This window comes from Botryllus schlosseri, chromosome 13 (genome assembly GCF_051294905.1).
Source record: "Botryllus schlosseri isolate E-star chromosome 13, Bs_hap1, whole genome shotgun sequence".
Taxonomy (NCBI): domain Eukaryota; kingdom Metazoa; phylum Chordata; class Ascidiacea; order Stolidobranchia; family Styelidae; genus Botryllus; species Botryllus schlosseri.
Window position 1 is genome coordinate 4,995,379 of NC_137248.1, and position 21,757 is coordinate 5,017,135.

Consider the following 21,757-nt stretch of genomic DNA (forward strand, 5'->3'; position numbering starts at 1 on the left):
CGCTCTGCGCACGATTTCAAGTTGCCAAATATATTTATTATTGGGTACTCTTCCCCCCCCCCAAAAAAAAGTACGCAACATTTATGGAAATGGGCATATCGGCGTTGGCCATTACCGCGCCACGACGCACCAAGACATATAAAGTTTTAGCCCATGTAATATGCGACTCCAAGAAGTGTGCCAGAACGATCGGCAGCGAGAAAACCTTTTCCGAAAGGGACTGCCCTTATGCTGACCGAAAACTTCGTTATATATACAAAATAGGTATAGGTATAATTGTCCATAGGCGCCTAAATAACTGGCGCCGAAAATTATATGACAGTGAAGAAATACCAATTTGAAATCGTGTGAACTTTTAGCTTAGTAAGTTTGGGCGATTCTACATTTTTGATATAGCAGACAGGAGGTCACGAAATAGCATCATGTAACGAAGTCATACCGACGGGTCCGCCCGCCCGAATATGTTTAATTATTATTCATGGGCTCTACAGTTTCGTGGACACCTCACTCAGCTATATCAGTAAATCTGAGTAGAGAGGACATGAAATTTATAGCAATATCTATGCAATTCCCGATCTTATTGACCGATTTATCATGAATTATCGAAAATTTTCGCGCATGGCGCTGGCTCACGAAACGGTTCCGCTATAATTTCGTGGCAAAAGCGAACTACGTGATGGGGGACGGTTTATCACCTTATGGAAGCCCATGACTTAAGTGTTTTTGGGGGACTGACGAAGTACTGTTTCGTTCCTTCCAACGGGTATTCACCCGGAGATGTTTAATTAACCCCCCGAAGTTAGGTTCATCACCCTAGACAATAGGGTTGTTCAGAATTGACCGACTTTCAAAAAAGTCATGGTTTTCAGTTCGTTTCCCATGCCTTATGCCTTAAAACATATTCTAGCTGTTTTTTTTTCTGTAACCCGGGCTTTACATCTGTGTGCATGTGCATGATGAGCTGTAAAAGAAAATCGGCTGAAAATGGGGAATTTCTCTACTATTTGATTGCCACGATTTTACTTAGTCCACTAAAATGCCATATATGTCAGGTTTTAAGCAGCTCTTGTGGTTCGAGCTGATTCAAAACCTCACTCTAGATATTTTTTCGACTTCAGGACGCCATTTTCGTATTGCACACTGCCTTGGAAATTCTCAAACTTACCTAACACTGAGCATCATTTTGCACCATTCGTCATGAAAAAGAGTATAACTGTGAATGCACTATTCAATTGCCCAGCGACATTTTAAATATCTTATTATTCCATGAAACGTAAGAACACAACGTGGAAATGGATAACGATGCGAAACAACATAATAAAGAAACGGAATAATTTAACAAAAATCCAACACCAATCACATTGATGGGCTGATTTTTCGAATATTTTGAACCCTTTGCCGGAGATCCTCCACGACTTGTAAGAGACAGGCTTGCTGTTTTCTATCGTCTGGTATGCACATAGCGTCGTCGGTATTCAATTTTATCATGCATTCTGCTGGATCTTCAAGTAATTGACCATTATTCACGAATTCCCGAGCACTCATGAAATGCGGATACCTATACCATTCTCAAACCGGAAACTCGTCCAATGGTGTTTTACCACGATACCATCAACGTGAACGAAGACGCCGTCTCAAGAAAATCAACGATTAAAAACCTGGGAAAGATCTCTGTCGTTTATTTGGTTTACAGTGACTTTCAAAGTAGTAAATTTAGATGAATGATCGGATAAATATTGTGCAACTTCAAAATCACTGCTACCGGGAGAATCAGCTGCTTGTGCAGATTAGAAGGGTTCTCTGTATGTTTACTTGGTCACTTGCTGCTGCGGTGAACCTCTAGCGTCTAGCAGTTCAGTCTTTTTCTTGTTGCCCGAGTTTAACTAACAATTAGTCATCTTTGACACCAATCATTCCTAATCTGGAACCCCCGATCATGGTAAAATGCTATGCCTTCAAATTTCTTTATCGTCTGCGAAAAGGCTGTTTGCTTCAACAGTCCCAGACCAAATATATGTGGCAACATCACGTAGCGGCTCATGCAGTAGCTGTATTGCGTAAAGTATGTGATATAGGAAAAGAACCCCTGAAGCTATTTCAATAATTGATGCAAAAATGCTCATTTGAACTATTGTGAACACAAAACGAGTTACAGCCAAAAACACTAAAATTTGAAGCAAGTCACGGTCAACTCTTTTGTTTATGTCTCCACGACTTGTAAATTTATTGAATCAACGTACGACGACGCAGTGTTGGGATCAAGTCACTACCTTCGAGTCACGAGTCATCTCGAGTCATTGCACATTTTGACTCGAGTCAAGTCAAGTCAATCGATTTTCAAAAGTGACTCGAGTCAAGTCAAGTCACTCGTTTTTTGGCTGTGACTCGAGTCAAGTCAAGTCAAGTCAAGTCGAGTCACGAGTCAAGTCACAATTCAAGTCAAATTGAATTTTCGAAGTATCAGTGACGGTTCAAAGTCATTACATTTTGCTAGCTGTGTGAAAGACAGAATAATTTGCCATTTATCTTGCATCAAATAACTAATATAAAGATTAATATGCACGCAAGAAGGCGTCTTTCACGCACACGTAGAACCGCAAATAAAATACGCGACTAACTGTATAGCCATGCTACAGTCTGTTATAATATCAGACAATAGGATCGAATATGAAGCCTCGAGAAGTTGTAACAAATTGATATGAATTTGAATCATTCAAGAGGGTTGGTAAAAGTGATCACTGCGCAATGTTAGCACTGAGCCGTCCAAGAAACATAGATATGTTAATTTCTATTGTATTCTTATTCTTCATCTACTACTACTATACTACTACGACAACGTAAGCTGTGATCATTTCGTCTGTGGTCAATATATTTGTGATGCAATAATGGAGGATCGTTCAAACGTACATTCAGTGAATGCCTAGTTACTCTCACAAGTGACACTGGCGTACCGCGAACAATACGAACATATGCACAAAATACACTGATTTGATTGATACCGTTAACTTGATGACTTGAAATTGACTCGTAAATTTTGGTCCGAGTCACGAGTCAATCCGCATTTTTGAAGCGCCGAGTCAAGTCAAGTCAAGTCATTTTTGCAAAGTGACTCGAGTCAAGTCAAGTCATACGAAAAAGTGACTCATGACTCGAGTCATTCCAACACTGCGACGACGTTACAGTATTTCCGAATCATGAAAATTGAATTGAAAATGTATCTACGTGGTATTACACGCGTATATATTATAGCCACGAGAGATTATGCAAGAAACATCGCACCATTTATTTCTTCTTATCTCTATTTCACACGACACAAAGAGATTACTAGGTATCACAAATGTCTTATCGGGTTTTCACTTCATGGAATTAGGTAATGTTTCAATAGACTCCTCAATGATCAAATAGTAAAATGGCGTTAACAATATATTTCGTTATAAATATCCCCTTTTTGGCCAAAGAACTTGATGCAAAAAAAAAAACGAAATATATTGTTCGATACCTTATACCAATGGTAACATTTAACTAATCGTAGGGATTGCAGACAGTTAACAATTTTTTATGAAAGGGCAAAGTAAACTAACAAGTCATTTGTTAATAAGAGAATATTACATAACGAGATTATGATGGAGAGATAAGTGGGTAAGTAAAGACAGAAACGCGTAAATATCGCTTCGGACTCTCGCCGCTGCGAATTCTACAGACGCGCCAAGCTCGCCAAATTCTCCAGAGCAGTGCTTCTCAACCTGAGTGACGGTTCGCACTTGTGCGAATGAAAAAAAAAATGCAGTGCGAATGACGAAGGTGGTGCGAATGAAAAATCCTGATGAGTGCGAATGAAAATCGTGAATAATTGTTAATTTTTCTGACGTGGGATAATTCCAATAAACCTGTGTAACTGTTGTATTTCGGACGCAATTGTAAAAACTTGTCTAACTTACGACGCACCACTCACTAGCTCTCACAAGTCGTAGTGAATTAATATTTTGACTCCGTAATCAACGAAAACGAAAACGTAACGTAACGAAAAGCCTCGTTTTGGAAGCGGGTGTATAGTCGCAGGGGTCGGCAAACCCCGGCACGCGTGTCGTTTGTGGCCCGCGAGATGATTTTTCATGGCACGGCAAATGATTTCACGCAAACGACATATTGAGACCATATTTTTCCAAAAATTTAAACAAAAATTTCCAAAATGTACAAAGCTCGTAGACGATCCAAAATTATTTCATAAATCAACATAAAATAGAGTCTTTTAGGGCATATTTTACTTATCTTGAAAAAATGCGAAAAATGTGAAAAAATGTCTTGACTATAATGTGGGAACCCCAAATAATTAAATATATATTAATATTGAAAATGTTTTTTTTTAAACTATGCATAATGTACAAAAATGAATCAATTCTATTAGCAGTGATGAAAGAACGTCAACCGAATATCGTATTGAACCGTTTGGATGCTTTAGTGTTCACTGTGCACGTGTGCAGTCTACGCGAGCGCAACTTATGAACGGGCATTCCGGCGCTGGGCATTTTCACGCTTTAGAAGACACGACCTAGACGTAAACTTTCGGACATCCGGACTCCCGTGCGGTGTATGCGTTTCCAAAATGGTTGGCGGCGAGAAAGCCTAGAAACAAAATAACCGCCGCATGCTGGCCAAAACGTTCGACATTGCGTGCGACGTGATGTACACTGTCAAGGCGCCGAAGTGACCAGCGCCGAATAGTCAAGCGCCCGCAGCTTGAGCCGCACGTATCAAATGAGACCTGCGGAGGAAAATAATGAGCCCCGTGTCGAAATGGGAATTTGGAATCGTGTTCGTGTCTCGGAAGGAGATATTCTTTCAGTTTTGTCTGGCGTGAAAGCGATTGCAATATATTTGGAGCAACGACAATATTTGCCGTGAGCTTTGCAGACAAATCTAGTGTCTGATCAACCTTAATGAGACACCAAACCGACTTGAATGATATGGGGGTGGGCTCATTTTCATAATCATCATCAGACCATATCATCGTAACACAACTGATTGGCCTGTCAGTTATTGGATATGGCACCGGACACAGTGGACTTGGAAACTACCAAATCAGCCACAGAAGATCGATCATTGTGCGACTGAAAATAAATTATGCAAATATTACGTACATTAAGCGATTTATTCTCTTTCACGATCAATAATTCAAGAATCTCTGGCGTAACGGATGCAGTTGCCAGCTGCAGAAAAACGGTTGGTTGTTCTCCTTGCTCAAAACGTTGAATAGTAATAAATTGAATGTTTGGCACGCAAGCTGGTAAAAATGTGACATTTTTCGACATTTTGGCACGCTGCACACAAAAGGTTGCCGGCCCCTGGACTGTAGTGGCAGACATACATTAATGTATCAAAGATATGTTGATGACACCTTCGCCATATTTGAGAATGAATCCCAGTGTGATTTGATTCTGCGCAAATTGAATGGTCTTCACCCGTCACTGAAATTCACCATGGAAAAAGTAATTCGTTAGCATTCCTTTCCTTGATGTCGTTGTTGCAAAGACGGGTACTAATTTTGTTACATCAGTTTACCGTAAGCCTACATTCAGTGGGCAATACATTTCGTGGGATTATTTCTGTCCAGTAAAACGTAAAGTAAATTTAATAAGAACTCTTGTGCACAGGGCTCTGATGATTTGTAGTAGAGACAAACTTGATTCTGAATTGGAGAACATCGGTCAATCTTTCAGTCAAATGGTTATCCTGATCATATAATTAAAATGACCATGGATCGTAAAATTTGCATCTTCCTTGGATTGGGAAAGTGTCCTACAGGTTTGAAAAACAAATGAAGTCGTCTGTGAGGCATGTTTTAACAAGTAGAACCTAAGATAATCTTCATGACGAAATCTCGGATGCCTGCAACGCAAAAAGATGTGCTACCTGCGACAAATCAAAGCAACATAATATATGAATACACGTGCCGATGTGATAGTCGGTATGTAGGTCGCACGTCTCAGCTCTTGCAGAAAAGAATTCGCCAGCATGTCCCACGGCAAATTAGAATAACTAATGTTTCTCCAACTCCATCATCGCAGTCTGTTGACACACTGCATGATTATGATCAAGTTACTGCTTGTAATTCGGCTATTGGACAGCATCTCTTATCCCATCCAGAATGTGCTGATCATTACCATGATAGTCAATTTTCTACGTCATAATGTACCCATCGCCCAACTTAATAGGGGACGATTTATCGCATCCAAAGATTTGTATTCTTGCCAGAATGCCAGGTCTGTAACTGCCTCACCCCAAACTCCCCAATAGGGTGGTGAGCGCGCTCGAAAGGGACTCAAAAGTATTTGGTAAAACCAACATAAATTATAAAGTATCTTCAAGAGATTTTGTTAACTGGAAACTTTTTTCGGGCATCGCGATTTAAATGTCTCTTGATATCTTGATTTTGAAAATGCATACCTCTCACCCCCCATGAAAAAAGTTTGCATAATTTATGGGAATCGGAATTTTGGTGCCGGTCATTACCACGTCACGACATACCAAAAGAAAAATGCAGTTTCGACCAATATGCGACTCCAAGAAGTGTATTACTAAAGAAACACCTTGGCCAAAACTTTAAGCATGTGTCCATCGTCAATAGCCGCTCTAGGTGGGCGTGACTAATATTCCCAGCCTTGTAATCTGAGCCCACAATACAAATGTACACCCGGACCACCCACAGAGGAATAAAGACATGACAATTATTTGTGTGTGCGTCTCACGAAAGTTTTTCCTTTCGTCTGCTACGTTTGGGCCACTGCAATGTCTTTAGATTATATAACAGACCGGAGGTCACCAATTTACAACAAACAATAAAGTAATTACAACAATATACTAGATGTCATAATTATGAATTACGTGCCCTCAGCCCTACATGTAAATCTGACTATCGGGGGCTGAGAGAGGATTGATAATTAATAGTAATATAATGCAATTACTAATATTATCGACGATAATTCAATCTTCAACTTGAAAATTCACCACCTTATTGGGACCCAAGACCAACGTTTTGAGTGCGGGACGAATTGCTGTTTTGGTCCTCATTCTAGCTACAACCCTCGCTAATACGGCATATAAGCGGATGGCTATGGCAGCAGGTTAAGAATTGCGAAATAACGATTGGCACCCGTTTCAGGTATAGAGTCATATGAGAATGAGATAAAGTGAACATAAAATTCTGCATTCTACTTAGATACTGCAAGCTGCAGTTACGAGAAACGGCAAAGAATGGTTCGGTTATGATATATAGCAGCAGCTGTTGATTTTTAATGCATCGTGTGGAAATCGTAATGTTAAAATTTTAAATCAGAACTGGAGTAACGCTCCGGCGGCTATTTCGGGAGCTGAGTCAGAAAGTTTAGCTTTTTTTAGTCAACCAACGGGAAAACTCATAGAAATACGTTATTTTGGAAGTTGAGCCGGAAAGTAGACCACTTTTTCCGGATTTTACTCCAACGTTTTAAGTCTCAACATTTTCAAAAAAGTGTCCTCTTTTCGTATTTCCGAAATATATGGTAACCCTACCATTAAGCCGTAAATAATAAATAAACATTCGGTGGACGTGTTGGTATAATGACTTCGTTACATGATGTTATTTCGCCGCCTACTGTCTGCTATGTCAAAAGATATTGAAATCGCCCAAATGAACAAAACTAAAAAAAAACACTCGATTTAAAATTGGTATCGGTAAATATTTTTTTCGGCGGGAGGACATTTGTCCTGTGGGGTTCAGATTGCTAAGACAAGGTTTTCTCGTTGCCGATCGTTCTGGTACACTTCTCAGAGTCGCATGTTACATAACCTAAAACTTCACATGTCTTGGTGCGTCGTGGCGCGGTAATGCCCGACGCCGAAATGCCCATTTCTATATATCGTGTGTATTTTTTTCTTGGAGGGCACCCAATAATAAAGATATATGGCAACATTAAATACCGCCTAGCGCGAAAAAATTCCTCTATCATTTATGTTGATTCACGAAATAATTTGGGGCTCCCTTCGAGCTCGCCCTCCGATTGGGGGTTTGGGGTGCGGCAGTTACGGTCCTGAGTGTATTGATAACCTGATTTATCGCTCAGTAGGTGTTCTTACAATCACGCTACCCCTACAATGTACGTCTAATATCTATTTACTATGTGTGGATACTTCTTACGCAATCATGAGCGAAGCTAATACTTCTCACGTAATAATGAGCAGTGGCGTTTGTAAATCAGACGTTTGTGCTATCACTAACCCGGTATAATATATTTTCCTTGTTCACGAATGTTGAGTTTATGTCATAGTCCTTGTACAAATAAAAAGTAATCGCTCTTTCACAAAGAAATCGATTAGATATGGGAAGTAATCGATAACGATTACGATTACTTCGGAATTTTTTCGAATGTAATCGATTGCGATCACGATTACTGGAAAATGCTGTAATCGTCGTAATCGATTACGATTACTAATTGCGATTACTCCATGTCTGCCATCATTACAGACTCACATTTGCAAGTTACTGTAACGCAAATTTTTACCCCTTCAAGGTTTAATAAAGTATGGACCGCAAAGGGTATAATTTTGGGTCCACTCGGGGCCAGAGCTATCTGCTAATATGTATGTAATATTTGTTGAATTTATTGCAAAAATTCTGCGATAGTTTTTATAGCCTATATCCTAGGTCACTGTGCTAGGTACTGTATATAGCCAATAAGCGAGACACGCAGAAAATGTGGCTTTATCATGAGGATTGTGTCGCATACAATTTAGTGTCGTATTTTGTTATAACGCTAACGTACTGTATTTGAAGCTTTGGAGCGGTTGCTGCTTGTTCTAGACTTGGTGCAACTTTGCATAATGTGAATGAAGCCTACTCAATTCACTGCTATCTTTAGATGCATTACACATTGTAAGAATAACATTTTATTTTTCCTTATATCTTTATAGGAACTGGTCAATAGAACTTAAGTTGGAACTTTATGACTAACTGTAACTGATAATAACTGATAATAACTGAGAATTGAAATCAACCATCACTTGGATTACCGACACTTGCATTGAGATAGCAAGGAACCGTAAATCCAGACTCCCCGTTGACTAACGATGCTACAGAAAAGTAAGTTGAAATTACACCACCTACTACTCCGATGGACATAATTATGAAAAGTATAACTTTTCGAAGTAACGGGATGTTGATTTGGATCCACTCATGCGAGACGTACAATTCGCGGACATATCTAGTTCCAGACAATTCCGACGGCGACTCGTCACCTCTGATGTAGGATGGTGATGGTCCGTAAGCCTTGGATGGGTCCACTTGCCTTGAAAGAAGGTAATAAAACAGTGGGGGAAAGATGAAATTGGTACAGGAAATCGTTGATCCTCCCAAAAGCGATAGAATTACGTTGAAATGAGGTATTGTAACCCCAACAAACATTGACGATGCTGGCAGTAGGGTTCGTATGATCACTCTTTTGAAGCAAAATTCTGTAAGAAATATATTGTGGGTGTAACACTGAATCAATATCACAAATTTGAACTTACTATCCGGTACGTTGAGCGTGCCCTCAATTTCTTGAGCGACGGGGTTCATTACGATGATGAATGCCATCATCAAATGAAAAGTGATAAGGAAGTTTACGGTATAAGACATCCATCCGGCTGGAATTGCTGATATCACGTTTGGCTCCATATTGTCTCCAATAATAACATAGCCAGGGATGCCCACCATCAAATACACTGACATAACGACTGAAATATAAAACAGGCCCGGTGAAATCAAGTACTTACTGATTCGATTCAAGAGTCGGGAATTTGAGTGCCGTTATGAAGCCATGCTTAGGAAAACACTATGTGGTCCAATTTTGAACCATTTTTACATGAAGGCAGTGGATGCCAACAGACTATCAGTCGATAAAAAGCTGATGAATATAATATGTATCTCTTATTGTTGGAGGGGGGTGTCAAATGTTCTCGTCAGAATATATTTTTATGCGATTAAAGGATCGATTGTGATGTAGTGGACGTGGACACAACACAAATGAAGTCACGTATAGTGTCTTAAGTCGAAAATTGGGGGTGAAAGGCACCTTCTGATCCCATTTAGCCTGAGCTTTTATTTCAAGCCCAGGCCAAATAGTGTCGTACCCTATTTATCATTTGTGATTGTGGAAATCATCCCATCACCGCTTCCCAGCGTTACGATAGTCCTTTTGTTTATGTCAGAGTAATATTACCTCAAGTCAAATCTATATATCTATTACAACGGATCTATAATTCCCGCTGATTATATTTATTGGTTATTCGGAACTATTGCTAAATCTTCAAGATGGTGACGAATGTAGTGGTATATATTCCGTCCTCGACACTCCAATGCAGTGGTTTCCAAACTTTTTCGGCTTGTGGTACACTGGAAAAATTATATAACGCTCGCGGCACACTCTCATGAAAGTAGCTTAAAAATATAGTCAAAAATTAGGCATTTGGTAAATCAATGAGCTGTACTTCTGCAAAACGACCGCTTGATTTATGGCTTCCAAATGGATTGACAACCCAGCTATGTATATTTGTTTGCAGCAAATCTTGAGAAGTATTGTTAGACAATGTGCTCATGATTTGCGCCGCGATTACTAGTCCATGGGTTGATTTGAAACGAATCAAAATATTTTATCCAGACATAGTCGCCAAGTTATGAGGATATTACCCTAATCATTTTCAATGCCATGATTGGTTTCACGGACAATTTGAAATGATCAGTTGTGCTTATTCGTCAGCTTGCTGAAGAACTTGGACCGCTTTTTACTCTGCATGCCTTATATTGAATATTATGCAATGTTTTTCCGAAATCCCAGAAAGACTCGCGGCACACCTGATAATCTGCGGCAGCACACAGTTTGGGAATCACTTCTCTAAGGGGTGGGGTTATTGATTAGAGTGCAACTAACTGCCACTCTCGGATCCCAGCTACAGTGTTGGTTCATCTATAGACTCCTTGCTAGAGCCACCAACGTAGGCTTCCGTAGTATTGAATCTAGCAATACAAAGGTATGGATCTCGTGAAAATCACCGAATTTTTTCATCACGCGAAATTGAACTATCAAGAACATTGAACATTGATATTGAAAATCAACTGTACGCTTACCGCATATTCCTATGATTGCGGCTATGGGGAATTTTCGTGGCTCCTTCATGTCCACCTGAATGGTCGGAAAACAGCTTGCTCCGCCAAATGCAAATAATATGGTACCGAAGGCGCTGAAAAGTCCGGACGGAGTGGGAGGAGAATGATGAGGCGATGGGTGTTCCGGGATTGCCTGAAAAGCATCAATAATATGCTACCATGGGCATTTTGGAATCTGATGTTTTCACAATGCTCCAATGATTTTGCTTTTACACTATTAATATTAGATATCTATATAGCTTCTCTGGCAGTCTTTTTGAGTATTTTCCAATTCCGTTTCAATAGAAAATACTCTTTGAATCCGCAGTATGACAATCAGCAGACAATCACGGGACGATGGCAGTGTTGGGATCAAGTCACTACCTTCGAGTCACGAGTCATTTCGAGTCACTGCACATTTTGACTCGAGTCAAGTCAAGTCAATTGATTTTCGAGGGTGACTCGAGTCAAGTCAAGTCACTCGATTTTTGGAGGTGACTCGAGTCAAGTCGAGTCAATTCAAGTTAAGTCACGAGTCAAGTCACAATTCAAGTCAAGTTGCCTTTTCGAAGTATGAGGCATGATCACGTCATTGCATTTTGCTAGCTGTCTGAAATACAGATTGAGTAGTCGTTGATTTTGAAAAGATGAACGAATATAAAGTTAAATATACACGCAAGAAGGCGCTGTATCGCTCACATATACGTAGAACTGCTAAACTACGTAAGTAATTGCATAGCCGCAGTTCATAGTTACCAGTCAAAATAGAGAATGGAGAAACGACTTGATAAGACGCAATACATTACCCATTTACAAATTGATATGATGCAATTCGATCCTCCGCCAATGGTTGAGGATAATATAAACTATATTCGAATTCAATTTCAATATAACAATAGGTTTGGTTTTGGTAAGAACAGAGAACAGAAATAGACATTTTGCTATTAAATTAATTTACTATGCTAGTTTACGACACCGTACGCTGTAAGCTTCGACCACTTCGTTTGTGGTCAATTTATTTGTGATAGAACAATAGCGGCTCAGTAAAACGCACGATCATTGAATTATTGGTCGCTCTCACGGGTTACACCAGCGTTGATGACTTGAAATTGACTCGTGGATTTTGCTCCGAGTCACGAGTCAATCCACATTTCTGATACGCCGAGTCAAGTCAAGTCAAGTCATTTTAGCAAAGTGACTCGAGTCAAGTCAAGTCATACGAAAATGGTGACTCGAGTCTGACTCGAGTCGAGTCATGACTCGAGTCATCCCAACACTGGATGATGGATGTATTTGCGACCAGATAATAGCTCAGCCTTAGTGGTAAGGCGTGTATGACTTCTCGAATGGTTGGTTCTAGGTTCGAGCCGAGGCCGGGTCACACTAGATAGGCCTTCGCCACTTCGGGATAGCATGGACTGTGGAGAGGAAATATGTTGGTGCTGACTTCACGACCTGACGGCTCCTTCGCACCGACATCGGCAAAGCGCTGCGATGGTGCAGACGAAAATAAACCACCTTCCTTCCTTGTATAGTTCTTTTCAAATGGCGAAACGTTATGCCAAATTGCTTGTTTAGTTCAGATTAAAGTTCACGCCTTTAGATTGGTGGTTCTCTGTCGGGGGTCCGCGTAACCTCCAAATTTGAAAAATGATTGACAACCTAATCTGTATTTTTCTAAATTTTGGAAATCACGAAGCAGTTGCGCTTTATAACTGCTAAAACTTCAGGACTCACGTCAACAGAATCGCCGTCTGAGATAAAATATCCTACTGTGCGAACTGCCAAATTGCCAATAGCTTACTGCTACAAACGCATTGGGCTGAGATGATAGCTCTAAGGCAGGGGTGGCCAACCTTTTTGCCATTCATGGCCGTATTTCGACTACTCATGCAGCCTACGGCCGCATTCCAGGTCATAGTTGTAATGAACTAGTTGGACGCCAAATACCCATGTACAAGTGTCTATTCATTTCCGGTCAATTGTGAACTAAGCTCGGCTTACTATACGCACCGAAATCGGGAGTGGTCACTGGTGATGTTACGGGACTGTAGACAGTCGCGCCAAGCGCGAAAAATTTTTTCAGATTCACCTGTGAATTTTGTCATTTATATTCGTAGTTTTACATATTACTATCAAACATTTACCTTTCTCAGCCCACGTGATCAGATTCACCGGTAGAGTTGATTGAGGGGGTGCTTTTTGAGTTACAAATGATGATGCATCTTTGGGTGGGCCAATTGTTATTAGTCACTTTGTTGCAGGCTGATACTTCTTGACCTGCTATCAGGATTGTCAGTATAGTGAGGACCACACGATTCCGAATTAGCATTTCTATATGAGGCGCATCGTTTTCCTCTGTTGTTCGCATCTGCACTGCCGACGGTGGTCGACGGCCGCCAACACATACTAATTGAATTACGTGTCCCCGGCCGCACAAATTTCCTTCAACGGCCGGCCGCAGGTTGTTCACCCCAGCTCTAAGGTGTCGTAGGATGCGTTACGCGTTTTTATCGCCACCACCTAAATTTGTGTTCATGTATTTTCGGCACTCATTCATATCAAATCGAAGGCGCGGACTTTCAAGATGTGAGAATGTATTTTAGAATTGCAGCTGTAAAATTCGCTTTGAAATAAGAAAAGTCTGCCCAACTTTTACAATAGTATGATGTTACTTCCAAGAAAAGCCATTTTCCTACTGTCTATGACTAGCCTACAGTAAATAATTGCACGGGACAGATGGCGGTTGAACGATAATTGAGCTAAATTTGAATTAAAACGTGAGAGGGTCCAGAAGGGGCCCGCGAAGACAAAAAGGTTGAGAACCTCTGCCTTATTAGGTCAAATGTATCGACACAGGGTCGTTCTATAATTGCCTCAAATGACTATGGGTCCATATACTCACACTGATGGTACATGCTAACACGAATATCGCTGCAAGAATACTGGTAGCGGCAGCGACGGCAGCAATCTGCCAGAAATCTTTCGGCGTTCCTAACCAAGCGATAGGAATCAGTACGGCGGTGACTATTGGCATCAAGTAGCACAGAGAAAAGTCTTTGTGGTCAGGGCTTAGGTCGTATATCAATTGCGAAATATTGCCGGCGATAAGAAGGAGGAAGACGGTACCTGCGAAAAAAGCATCGTAGACAGAAAGTAATCATTCATTTGATTTATTAGATTACTTTCGCAGGTTCGCGATATTGAGAATACCAATACACGAGATCATGCATAAAGTTATATACGTATCATACGCACAATCCACCAAATTATTCATTACTGGTATAGTCATTACGATGCATCATCTTTATCTACTTGCATCGTCGTATCTGCTATATCGACTTATTTATCGGTATTTTTTCGATTCTCTGGTGTAGCTACTACTCCCACAGTACACGAATTCGACCATAGTATGCAAGGGCTTTCGGTCGTGGCGTAAAACAATATAAAGCTACAATCAATCAATCAGTTTTATTAATATTTTCATCGTTTCAAAACACCACACAACTGCGATACAATGAAAAGATAGGAAGGTGTCGAAACAACTTGGAGTAGTCTCTAAGATCAGACACCCACCTTGGCCTAGGTCAGTGGTTCCCAACCCGAGGGGGGATTTTCAAATTATGAGGGGGGAATCTGGCTTAAATTGTTTAGGGGAAATCTGGCTTTGGTATTGTATCGGAAGATACACTGGGTTTACAAGGTTTTTAGATTTTTATGGTATAGAACTGTTAAGTAGAAATTAGTTCTTAAGAATTGTGTGTTTCTTTGGCGGATTCCAAGCTAGGTGTATGTTTAAATGCCTTCCGTAGATATTACACCCCCTGATAAATGGAGGATCACGAGACTATTTCGTTGGGCCCGCGACAGCCTCTCGACCAAATTACTACTAAGCAGGACAACGTCAAGCCGAAGTCAGCAAGAGGGCCGCTAGTGAAATTGTTTAACTTTTTAAGCCAACATATGAGCTAACATGAAAAACATACCAAATTCATCGATTCAATTCAAGTCCATAGCAAGCGGACTTGTTGATTTATTTTTCGTCAGCGGCTATATGACCGGTCAAATTTAACTGTACTTTACCAAAGTTTAGTGCAGTCCGCATTCGACATAGTTCAGACATATCTGAATATGTTTGGCCATTAATTGCTCAGTCAACAAATGGTTGCGCGTTAAAAAGCACATTTTTTTAGTCACAGGTAACTTTTTCATAGGGGGGAATTTTAGCTCAAATATCGGCAAAGGGGTGCACGAGACGAAAAAGGCTGGGAACCACTGGCCTAGGCGAAGTAAAGAGGCTTATGTTATATCGTTCAATAAAATTTCAACATCACGGTCACCATGCAATGCATGAATGCTGACGTAAAGAATGGTTGAATATGCTCAAGTACCGGTATTTGCCAATGTCATTGCGAAAAGCTATAGCGTATGATTTTGCCATACAAGCATATATTGTTTGTGCATGTTCACTGTAGTAATTTTAGAGTTTAGTCAATTGGATCATTTAGCTCAGTGGTTCCAACTTTTTTTTCTCCAGAGCCCCCTTTCGAAAATTGTCTGTGACCGGCGCCCCACTATTTTAAGGACTGTAGTAGAAACAATGGGTAAGTGGCAGTGTTGGGATGACTCGAGTCATGACTTGACTCGAGTCAGACTCGAGTCACCTTTTTCGTATGACTTGACTTGACTCGAGTCACTTTGCCAAAATGACTTGACTTGACTTGACTCGACGTATCAAAAATGTGGATTGACTCGTGACTCGGAGCAAAATTCACGAGTCAATTTCAAGTCATCAAGTTATCGGTGTCGATAAAAATCACTGTATCTTGCATATCTTCGGATTGTTTGCGAAGCGCTGCTGGAACCCGTGACAGCAACCAATCATTTAATGATAGTACGTTTTACTGAGCCTTCATTGTTCTCTCACAAATAAATTGACCACAAACGAAGTGATCGAAGATTACAGCTTACGTTGTCGTAAACTATAGTAGTAAAGTCATTTAATAACAAAATATCCATTTCTGTTCTCTGTTCTTACCGTAACCAAACCTCTTGTTTTATTGAAATTTCACAAATTTTAATAGATATAGTTTATATACTCCTCAACCATTGGCGCAGAATCGAATTGTATGATATCAATATGTGTAAATGGGTAATGTATCGCATCTTATCAATTCGTTTCTCTATTCTCTATTTTAGCTGACAGTTCTACGTATATGTGGGCGATATGGCGCCTTATTGCGTGTATATTTAAGTCTGTATTCGTTCATCGCTTCAGAATCAATGACCACTCAATCTGTAATTCAGACAGCTAGAAAAATGCAATGACGTAATCATGCTTCATACTTCGAAAACGTAACTTGACTTGAATTGTGACTTGACTCGTGACTTGACTTGACTTGACTCGACTTGACTCGAGTCACCTCCGAAAATCGAGTGACTTGACTTGACTCGAGTCACCTTCGAAAATCGATTGACTTGACTTGACTCGAGTCAAAATGTGCAATGACTCGAAATGACTCGTGACTCGAAGGCAGTGACTTGATCCCAACACTGAAGTGGTCGAAGTCCGTTTTCGGGCTGGGACTTCACTTCGACTAATCTTATAACGACAACTTTCCAGTCTCGGTGCGCTCGACTGCGTAAAGGTATCAAGCTCAGTAATGTCTTGTTTGAATGCCGAAATTGATATGTAAGACAACCACGTGGTCATCCACAAAGAGAAGGATTATGTATGAAGTCAGGTGAAAACGAAAAACAATTTTTTCTTTTACTTTTGAGAAATCGAATAGACTTATTTGAATATCACCGTCACCTTTCTCGACTGAGCCTTCCGAGTAGCACAACTGGTTAGGCCGCCATTTCCTGATTACGGCGAGATATTGGTCGTCGGTTCAAGTCCGGATGTTCGGATTTTATGAAATTTTTGGTTGATGCATCAAAATTTGGCCTGGAGGCTGGCCGCTGGAGTTGGGTTGACTGTATAATAGGGGTGTTCAAAAATGACTTTTTTCTCAAACTGTACTGGCTACTTGATGAAATTGTTGGGTTACCTAATTTAAGCCTACACACCAAATTTGGTTCAATTCCAGCCAGTAGCCGCATTGCTACAGGAGAAGAAAGTTTCAATTTATTATTAAAAAAATGAATAAACAAAAAATTTAAAATTTTGTGTTCTCCATATGAAGATGTTAGGTTGTCTATAGAAACGATTTTCACTAAATTTGGTTCAATTCCAACCAGCAGAAGCGGAATTATTGCCGTCGAAAAATTTGGATTATCAATAAAATGGTATTACGGTGACCAATTCTTCAATTATTTATTGTAAGTGTGCCCACTATTTTATTCAAATCGAAATTTTTCGACGGCAATAACTCCGCTTCCACTGGTTGAAATTGAGCCAAATTTGGGGAACATCGCTCCTATAGACAACCTAACACTTTGATGGGGAGAACGAAAAATTTTGAAATTTTTGTTTATTTAGTCTCTTATAATAAATAGAATCTTTCTTCTCCTGTAGCAATGCGGCTACTGGCTGGAATTGAACCAAATTTGGTGTGTAGGCTTAAATTAGGTAACCTACCAATTTTATCAAGTAGCCAGTACAATTTGAGAGAAAAAGTCATTTTTGAACAGCCTTGTTGTATAATTGTATGTGCTATTGTCGGGATTTAATCCAGGTTGTTATAACTATTGGGTAAGGCTTACGGGCTCATAGCGTTTGGTTCGAGATCGATGTGGACATACCGAATTCTCCTCTGCGATTGGCAATATGGAGAAGTTAATTGTAATAAGTTTTGTTTTGTTTTATTGCATTGTGTGACTACTAAATCAACTAAGAATGTGATAGAGATTTGCTCACATCAAATTTAGTCCTGCACCAAGCTCTTAACTTTAACATGAATGGGGCTAACAACATCATCAACACTAAGCAGTATAATCCGTGAGATACGAAATATTCTAACGATTTAATTTTGTAGCTCTCAAATACAAGTATATTTAGTTAATTATTTTGGCCAACATGCTTCAAAATATCTTTAATGTACAACGGTCATCAGTCATCACTCTCTAAAGTTGTACCGTGGCTTACAGTGGATTTTCGATTTCGACACACAGTGCGCTGCAGACTAAAATACCTAGTTCAAATATTTTTGAGGGAAATAACGTGAGCTATCAGTATAAGCATCAGTTTATTGATATTTTCATCATTTAAAAACACCACAAAACTGCGATACAATGAAATGATAGGAAGGTGTCGAGTAGCTAGTGTGACGGGAGTGTTATAACGGGGAATTGGCAATCCAAAGTACGCCAAATTAATTTTACATGAATTAAAATAAACCACTGCATTCATGGAAACATGGTCGGTTAATATTTCGCGATGAGCGCTACGAAAAACGTTGTGATTTGACAGATTTTGTCGAATGTTAGTTTGCAATGAGAACTCAGAGATATATAGAACTATTGTTCTACTATATAACCATGTGTCCTTAGTGAACCATCTACTGCGAGGCAATTTTTCTTCAGCGCCCCCCTTACCGCCGCTGAGCCCAGCGCCCCCATTTCGCCCCTGAGCGCTTCCACCACCTTCAAAATCCAAATCTCCCCTGGGGGGCGCTGGAGACAAGGTTAAGAACCACTGATTTAGCTCATTGCGTTGCGCTAGTCACCACACTTACCGCCTCCAAATAAAGTGACGTGAATGCATATCCTAGTTGCGATTCTCGCGACTTTCCCTCCTGCTCTAAATGCAATGGTCGGGTATGGATCGGTCATCCTTTGATCTTCGTATTCTGGATATCGAATTTTCAATACTGTCCAGCACTTTCCCAGAATATACCCGGTAAACGCTGATATGATGCCACAAGCGACGACTACGAGGGCTCCTTTCAAATGTATTTGAGAAAAGTATAACTTTATCTGTAGAAACTTGTGGGACGTTGTGAAGTGCAGACGGTCGATGTGTTAGAAAAAAATCACACAATCTCTTCAATCATCTCATGCGAACTTTCCACAATATCACAAAGTTACGAAAGTTACCATATTCGGTTGGTAGAGTTATACCAGAAATAGTCACGACCTTATACCTACAACTCCGCAATCCACAATAGCTTGTGGTATCGCCAGCACTCCTCCTCCACATATCGACCCAACAATAAATATAATCGCAGTAACGACAGTGAGACCGTTGACCGAATTTGCTGGCAATGCCTTTCCGAAGTCGAACATGGAAAAGAAAACAACATACCCTATGACTGAAAATTAAATCAGAAGACACCCACGATATGCAGTGGTATAGCGAAAACGATGACCTGATATATCGTGAAGGGGGAACACTGTTTTACTAACATTATTAGGGGCATTCGAATATGAGTTGAGTACGGTACGGGTGAAGCCAACCATCTACATTCATTCACATTATCTGTTACGAAAATTAATCTAAGCAATACAGTCACCTTTTATTCTCAGATTCCCACATATCAGTATATTTCACATAGCCCAAGTCATGTGGGTGTCTGGTTTGAAAGACTACTCCAAGTCGTTTCGACACCTTTCTATCTTTTCATTGTATCGCAGTCTTGTGGTGTATTGAAATGAATAAATTGTTAATACTAAATTGAATTGAATTGAATAATATTGTGGTCGGATTACACCTGTTAAACACTAAACACATCTGCTAAAAGAGTAAAACATGGACGAAAGGCCAATACCCAACATCCACTGCCTTGTACACTTACCAGTAAATTTGTTGTTGAGCCAGAATTGGAATTCGTTCTAAACGAGGCCTTGGAGGAATCTGCCATGTTAGTCCGTGCGTTGCACTATAATACTTTTATAATATTTGGTGAGGAAAGTGACGTGTTCCTGAATCCCTTACCACGACGTATCACTCTCTATGATACTGCAAAACAACTGATACCTATATAAAAAAAAATCAGACATGATTACCAGTGCCGTTAATCTGTATTGATTGTTAATTCTCGTAGAATTGATTCCATACGTGTATTCTGTTACTAGCCTGGAAACTAAATCGTCTCTAGCCTTGTCGCTACAGCCAACCACTTTCAAACTCTTATTGTCAGACCATATGCATAGTTGCAAAACTACTGTCATAGTTCACTTCCATTGCATTGATGTTACCAACAGTCACCTTCATATTTGCATTGCGAAACTTTTGTTGCATTCGGCGGGACAATAACGAAGCAATTTCAGTACAAACACTTTTATTACCTGTGCCTCGTCGCCCTGAATTCGTACTAATAATATCTCTCTGCTGCAGATCGACTCTACGATTTCAGTATCGAGGATAAATTACGGCTAGATTTGTGTGCACATGGCGTTTGTGTTTTCGCGTTCAACTTCACTTTGAAAATCGCCAAAGGCATGCTCATACACCTTACCTATGATACATTGATTCACTACTCAAAGTTAACTGTTGCAGACTTCGGTAAACAATTAGAAAGGGACAAAGTCGACCTGAGTCATGAAGGCCGTCGTGTATTGATATCAACTTTATGCGTCAATCACTTCGTTACTGCAACGTCTTCTACAACTTTATACGTGATACGATTTCGTTTCAAATCCATACAACGTAAGTCTTATATCGATCATCGAAAATGCAGCAAGACCGGATGGCAATGCACGCGCATTGGGCTGTCAATATTGGTGTAGTCAGCATATCAGAGTGGTAGCCTATCTGCAATGGATTTAGATTCCGGAAATCAGGACGCTAGCATATTCACAATCGTCAATGTCATTAGAATATCGTCAGAGACATTCGTTAGTGAAACTACTACCAATCATTTTAGAATGCAGGATCGTAGGCATAGACAATTAATATCCGTCTGATCGTCCGACTTGCGTAAAGCAGGCAGAGGTGGTCAGTAACGAAGTATTTCTACTTTTTTGAAGTACTCAAGTAGTTTTCCGCTTCTTGCGATACTTACTCAAGTAAATCCAATTGCCCGCTATTTCTACTTCGTAATATTTTGTGATCTACTTACTTACTTTTCGCTATTTTCAGTTTGTCCAGTAGAAGTAGTTTAATCGTCCAATCAGAAAGATAGCCTGAGGAATTTCTGGGCTGTTTTCACGGAGCATAAGCATTTAATTTTCATAAAAGTCAAATAAAGCCCAGAAATTTTGTCGCGCACAGTAGATATGGAGTGACAAATATGTTTTCACAAAAGTATCAGTGAAAATAATTTCGGTAGCGGGTTGTGCGGTTTCGTTCATACCTCATTGTCACCCATATGGAATATTTAAGACAGTAAATATGGCCCATTATAACGTTTGAAACTACCGTTACGCAATCTAGCAATTACCTATCATATCGTAATGTAGCAGCCCATGGCTTGTCCTAATTTGGAAAACTGCAGTCTGACTTTTTTGAGCGTTACACCTGTTTTAGCAGACAACCGGTGAAACTTTCTGGACAAAAGACATGAAATATATTTTACGCTTTTTAGAAGTAGTATTTGTGTTTCTCTTTCAATTCCCAGTATTGTACTTCGATTTCTAATTAGTTTCTCTTCTTTTGTTGGAAGAAGATAGATGTTGAAGTATAAAAACAGGTGTAGTAGCCTAATGCCTCTGTTT

General features: G+C 40.0%; 2 protein-coding genes across 2 annotated transcripts in view; both read right to left on the minus strand.

Moving 5' to 3' along the window:
- Positions 1-21,757, minus strand: part of LOC145453621 (uncharacterized) — a 181,558-nt gene that overhangs the window by 85,227 nt on the left and 74,574 nt on the right. The gene's annotated exons all lie outside the window — the stretch shown is intronic.
- Positions 8,905-20,393, minus strand: LOC145453623 (uncharacterized). Its single transcript, XM_080331597.1, has 7 exons — positions 19,897-20,393; positions 19,246-19,369; positions 18,838-19,044; positions 14,064-14,287; positions 11,141-11,312; positions 9,544-9,750; positions 8,905-9,486 (listed from the first exon to the last, which is right to left on the minus strand). Exons 1-7 carry the CDS (start codon positions 19,960-19,962, stop codon positions 9,026-9,028), a joined length of 1,461 nt encoding a protein of 486 aa, XP_080187723.1. The 5' UTR covers positions 19,963-20,393; the 3' UTR covers positions 8,905-9,025.

What these genes read in the sequence shown, in the direction of transcription:
- LOC145453623 (XM_080331597.1), bottom strand. Translation starts at nt 19,962, where the DNA reads ATGGCAGATTCCTCCAAGGCCTCGTTTAGAACGAATTCCAATTCTGGC. An exon ending in TGTGGATTGCGGAGTTGTAG is followed by an intron (nt 19,045 to 19,245) that starts GTATAAGGTCGT and finishes TACATTTGAAAG; the next exon opens with GAGCCCTCGTAGTCGTCGCT. An exon ending in CGCAATCATAGGAATATGCG is followed by an intron (nt 9,751 to 11,140) that starts GTAAGCGTACAG and finishes TTTATATTTCAG; the next exon opens with TCGTTATGTCAGTGTATTTG.